This window comes from Otolemur garnettii, unplaced genomic scaffold, assembly GCF_000181295.1.
Source record: "Otolemur garnettii isolate 467f Iridium unplaced genomic scaffold, OtoGar3 scaffold00225, whole genome shotgun sequence".
Lineage (NCBI taxonomy): Eukaryota > Metazoa > Chordata > Mammalia > Primates > Galagidae > Otolemur > Otolemur garnettii.
In genome coordinates, this window is record NW_003852620.1 from 958,299 (window position 1) to 964,136 (window position 5,838).

At 52.2% G+C, this 5,838-nt stretch overlaps 1 protein-coding gene across 1 annotated transcript; it reads right to left on the reverse strand.

The window, feature by feature from the left end:
- Positions 1-4,076: 4,076 nt before the first annotated feature.
- Positions 4,077-5,229, reverse strand: PPP1R3E (protein phosphatase 1 regulatory subunit 3E). The gene is made up of 2 exons (XM_012812826.2): positions 4,788-5,229; positions 4,077-4,499 (listed from the first exon to the last, which is right to left on the reverse strand). Exons 1-2 carry the CDS (start codon positions 5,202-5,204, stop codon positions 4,077-4,079), a joined length of 840 nt encoding a protein of 279 aa, XP_012668280.1. The 5' UTR covers positions 5,205-5,229.
- Positions 5,230-5,838: the final 609 nt, after the last annotated feature.

A 5,838-nucleotide genomic window follows, 5' to 3' on the forward strand; every position in this document is an offset into this window, starting at 1 on the left:
AAAAAAAAAAAAAAGAAAAGAAAAGAAAAGAAAAAAGAAAAAAAGAAAGAAATACAGTTGGAACTTTTGGAAAGAACAATGCAGGGAAGAAAGGGCATAATACCTAATTTTTTTTTTTTTTGCAGTTTTTGGCCAGGGCTGGGTTTGAACCCGCCACCTCCGGCATATGGGGCTGGCGCCCTAGTCCTTTGAGCCATATATAGGCGCTGCCCTATAACACCTAATTTTGGTTGATTTCCAGATGGTGGGGTTTCTGGTAGTGCTGCACCAGCTCAGCCCAAGGTGAGGAAAAGCCACAGGCTAGGGAGACTCTCACTGCTCATGTCATGAGAAAGGAGTGGATGCTAAAAGCCATAAGGGCAAAGAATCCCTCCTGATGGGGTGGCGCCTGTGGCTCAAGGAGTAGGGTGCCAGTCCCATATACTGGAGGTGGCGGGTTCAAACTCGGCCCTGGCCAAAAACTGCAAACAACAACAACAACAACAACAAAGAATCCCTCCTGAGAATCTCAAAAGGACCAGGCACACAGAAGCCATTCAAAAATTACTAGTTTATTCCCTATTTTACAAGGTTTGGTGGCATTGCTAGTTGTATAAGCCCAGGTTCAAAAAGGGAGAAACCCAGTATTTGTGTATGTAAGAAGGTGGCTCAGCCCAGGCTGAGGGGGGACACTATCAGCTTAACCCCAGGCCCTGGGGCAGCTCAAAATGGCAAGAACCAGAAGACTCAGGTGTTGTTCTACAAAGCTAAGAATGGGGATATGGGTGAACCATGGTACTTCTTACATAGAAAGAGCTTAGGGAACAGTATTATCCTTAGTTCTCTGCCCCAAATTAGAGTTTGCATTTACCCTGTCAGTAATACCAGAGTTCCTAGAGATAGTCCAAGCACAGACCACCCAACAGTTGTCCTAGTTGGGAACTCTTCCAGTGGAAACATTACAGGACTTGCCTGTTCAAGGCTAGTGCAGGAAGGGGGAGGGAAGTGGCACAAAAACAGGCAAAGTGGGTTGGCTAGGGCCAGGAGAGAATCCCAATGGATACAAAGGCTAGAGTTTTAACAGGTTCCCAAGTTCTCTTGCAGAACGTCCCTTGCTGATCCTACAGAGCTGGGATACTGGCACAGGAAATAGTCGCAAGCTCCTGCAAGGAACAGATGAAGCCTGGGGCCCCTTGCTTTCTCCAAGTCAGTTTGGGGGACTGATAGGATGGGAAAGCAGAGCAGTGAGAAACTATGCTCCTTTCCTAATGAGAGGTGATATATAGCAAGGTTTAAAGGGAAAAAATATAACATCATGATTATGCATAGGGGCTCTGGAGATGTCACGGGTTCCTAATTCTAGTTCTGCCATTTACTAGCTATATGATCTTGGGCAAATAAGTGGGCTTCTCTGAGCCTGTTTCCTTATCGCTAACACAGAGATAATGACAATGTTCAACTCAGGGCTGTCTTGAGCATGCATCCAAAACAGATTTTAGCAGTTAAATGTTAAGTAAATCTGAGTTATCACTACTGTTAATATGACAGGACAGTAACACACACACATTAGGCAAGAGATTACCCACTGCGTATGGACCCAGTCACCCTTCATATCATCCTCCCTTGGGCTCCTAATTGATGAGTAAACAGTGCATTGCTCTGTGGTTTCCAGTACAGTTTCTCTCTTCACTTTGCTGGAATTTTGACCTGAAGGTGATCCACAAGATGCATGAAACTCTGCTTTCTTCACAAGATAAGGATGATGTTTAAATGGACATTTGTTTGAGGAATAACCTGGGGATTCCACTCCTTCCAGTCTTCAATGGATTAAGGCTATAGACAGGAGCACGGTAACAAGCCCCATGCTCTGATCTGAGTGTATGTGTGGGAACATGTGCATGCCCCACCCCCTTGACTTGGTTAAGGGAGTGGGGATCCAGAAATTTTTCTTTGAGAAATCAATAACAGAAATGGGCTTGGGAGTTGATTACCTGTGAGTTCCTTGTAACATGTGTAGCATCAGGAACTGCTTCTTTCCCTTCTAATAGATTGTCAAGAAGGAGCCTGAGGGAGGAAGGTGGAACAACCATGGTCTTGGAGAAAAGGAAGTGGGTTCTCCACCCCTTCTGGAGGGAGAAGGAATACCAGAGAACAAGGATGAAGAGGAAGGAAAATGGAAGTAGACAAAAACGAAGGTAAACCTACATGTTAAAAGGAAAAAGTGATGAGAACAAGAAAGAAAGAGAAAAGAGAAGAGAAAGGAGCCTCATCTCAGAGTAGGGAGAGAAAAGGAAAACAAGCAACCAGCAAAGGAATGATTTCCATTAACCAGCAGGAGACACAAGGCATGGATGTGGAATGCAGCTTTCACTTTCACTTGCTCAGTGACCAGCACTGACTACCATCTTCTGATGCATCTTTTGGTGCATTTAATATTCAAGTTGCTTTGATTCTTGATTTGGAATATTTTCTATTCCTTACACCTGTGGTTCCCAACCCCTGGGCAGTAGACCAGTATTGATTAGGAACCAGGCTGCATAGCACAAGGTAAACTGTGAGACAGCAAGCAAGCAAAGCATCTCTATAACCATCCCCCATCACTTGAATCACCACCAGAGCTCTGACTCCTGTTAGGTAAGTGGCACTGGATTCCCATAGGAGCATGAGCCCTGCTGTAAGCCTCCTACAAGACTCTAATGATGGATGTTCTGAGGTGGAGATGTAACACACTTGAATTGTCCTGAAACCATTTCCCTCACCCCAGGTCCACAGAAAAATTGGTTCATAAAACTGGTCCCTGGTGCCAAAAGGTTGGGGACCACTGCCTTATATCATAATCTTTTATCCTCAAGAGAACCCTCAACACTGATTCCTTTCATCTTGGAGTTCTCACACATCTTTTTCCCCAACAAAAATGCTCCTTCCCAAAGCTGTCTCAGAGAACAGAGGCTAGAAGTCCAAGGGATCAAGAGCAAAAAAGGGCAGAGGATAAGCTGCGGTTTGGAAGAGACTGTGGAATACCTTAGGGCTTCAGGTTGCTTATGGGATGCTTCCTGAGTTGTGGAACATCTGTGCCAAAAACTAGAGCACACATCTTCAGCCCTAAGCTGACACTCAGGGGGCTGCCAGTTCTGAACTGCAGCACTAGTGTGGCTTCTAATTTACACTCTGCCACTCACAGTCATAAATGTCAAACAAGATGGAGCCTTTCAGAGATCATCTAAACCAAATCCTACATTTCAAGGAAAAAACTGGGGCACAAAGAGGTGAAGTATGTTTGCCCAAATTTCACATCTAGTTAGTAACTTCTTTTTCTTTTGAGGCAGAAAAAAACTGGAATAGTGATTCTCATGCTTCACCATCCTTTGACAAACACAGTCCATAAAGTGCTTAGAGGTTACCAGAAGGCACCCCAGAAAGGTAAGGCTGGCATTTTTCTGAGTGCACCTCATTATTTGGCTACAAGGACAACCCTGGAGTTGCTTTAGCCTCCATTTTCATCCCTAAGGCTGCTTGGAGGCTGGAGTTCTGAAGGCCTGAAGCTAGAACTGTCAGGGGTGATAAGAACCAGGGGCAATGGCCAAGCTCCTGGGATTATGCAAGGCAATTATGGCTGAATTAAAGCTAGGATGGAGAGGACTGGGGACCTGAGGTGGCAAAGGCAGGTAAGAAAGGGAATGAGCTAGCAATCTAAATGACTTCAACTGGGGTGGGCTATTTTATCTAACACCTCAATCCCCAAAATATTTTTTAGCCTTTCACTGCCTAGGCCTGACCGGATTACTTACTGAGAGAACGCCACCATCCTCCCCATTCTTTTTACTAATCTCTGCAGCGCCCTTTTGGATCTCCTTTCTCCTGTGCCTTGGGGTTCCTTTCACTCACATCCAACCAGCGTTTCTCCCGACCTTCGACCTTCGTTGATTCCGCCTAACCCCTGGGCCCCTCTGATGTCCCCCACTCTCCTCACCCTCCCCAACTAGACTCGGACGATTTCCAGCCAATCTTGGTTTCTCCCATTCCTCTCCACCACATCGGGTTCCCCTCGCCCCCTGGTGCCTTTGGTTTTTTCCGCCTTGGCCCGAAAGCGCCTCGTCTCAGATAAAGTGGATCCAGCCCTGAGGTTCCGGGACTCCACCACTGCCCGGGTGCTCGGGCCCACGTAGAGCATAGTCGCGACCACCGTTGTTGTCCCAGAACTCGCGACCGGTCACACGGTAGCGCAAGGCGAAGAGCAAGGCACCCCCAATGGGGGGCGCGGGAAGGCGGAAGGCGAAGCGGTCCGCGCGCGGAGGGGGCGGGGCCGGACCGGCGTAGGCGGCGGGGGCCTCGCGCTGGCTCCGCCAGCCGTCGGCGCTCCAGCGCACGCTCACGCGCTTCTCGTAGGCCAGGTCCAGCACCCGCGCGCTCCCGGCCACGCCCAGCGGGCCCGCCTCGGCGCGTTCCAGGCAGATTCGCTGCGCCTGCAAGCGGGCGGCGAAGCCCGGCTCGCTGGCCGGCTCCAAAGCGGCGCGCGCCTCCTGGAGGAAAGAAGGAACCGGGAGAAGGGAGCCAGGGCGAAAAGGGGAGAGACAGGGGGCGGGGGCAGAGTGAGACATGGGCCAATCAGAGGCCGACCCTAGCTTCAGGCCCTCGGCTCAGCTGGAGGGGTGGTCCAAAGCTGCAGGCCAATGGGGGCCCCAGAGGGGATGAGCGCGAGCAAACCGAGTCGGGATGGTAATGGGTGTTTCTTGACTGATCCACTCCCACACGCCCGCCGCGGCCGGCTGAGGGAGGTCCCGAGGAGGGGGCGTGCCCCCGTCGCCTACCTGGAGACTGCGGGCGCGGGGCTGGCACGGCGCGAAGTGGCGGAGGGCGTCCCTCTGCAGTTGGACCTGCACGTGGCGGGGGACCCGGGGTAGCTCTCCGGGGCGGAAGCGGCGCACGGCAGCCAGCTCCAGCCCCAGCGCGTCAGCGAAACGCACTCTCTTGCGGGTGTCCGGGCTACGGCTGCGGGGCGCCCGGATCCCGCCGCCTCCAGCGGGCGCAGAGCGAGCCCGGCGACCCCGACTCGGAGCGTGAGCACGGGATCGGGCCCCGGGCCGCGTCCCACCCTCGCCTGGCTCCTCCTCCTGCTCTTCCTCAAGGCTGGGCCGCTGGCTGCGGTAGTAGGCGCGCTCAGTCAGCGCAGCGATAAAGCTCAGGTTGCGAGGGATATCGGTACGGGGGGGCCGCTCGCGGGACATGGCACCCCCGCCCCGGCGGGTCTAGTCCCTAGCGCCACCGCGCTGCCCTCCGTTCCTCTCCCGCCCACCCCGCGTCAGTGCAGAAGTCTCCGGGCCCGCTTCAGCAGCCCCTCGCCCTTGCGTACTCTCCTTGCTGTCACCTCCAGGATCCTCCACCTCCGGTTGCTCTGCCTCGCCTGCGTGACCACCTTTCCCTCCCTCTGGCGGTCAGCTCCTAGGGTCGTAAGACCATCCTGCCTCCTGCGAGCTGTCTGCTCTGAGCGTGCGCTCAACGGCGCTCACCCTCGGGTTCCGCGGTCCTCATGGCCCTGGCCCCCACCCACGGCCCTGTGACAGGTGGCTCAGCGTCTGTCTTTGCGGCTGCCTAGGGGGCGGGGACTCCACTTTTTCGGTCGGAGTGAGGCCACTCCGTCTTTTTTTTTCAAAAAAGTCCTCAACTTCTCTCGAGCAGTACAGGAAGGGTTAACGCAAGAAGGAAATAATCTTTCTTTCCTTTTCAAAAATAATAATAATAATCTTTCCTTTTCTTGCAGAGGGCGGTTCAAAACGCCCAGCAGGAGACTTTATCTAAAGGGTTCACCATTTTTTCTTAAATCTAGGCTCCAAGTTAGGGAGGTGGGTAGTGGAGGGTACA

Bases quoted from the DNA above. Each gene is read 5' to 3' on its own strand.
- PPP1R3E (XM_012812826.2), bottom strand. From the start codon at position 5,204: ATGTCCCGCGAGCGGCCCCCCCGTACCGATATCCCTCGCAACCTGAGC. The intron at 4,500-4,787 runs GTAGGCGACGGG...TCTTTCCTCCAG, and splicing joins CCCGCGCCCGCAGTCTCCAG to GAGGCGCGCGCCGCTTTGGA.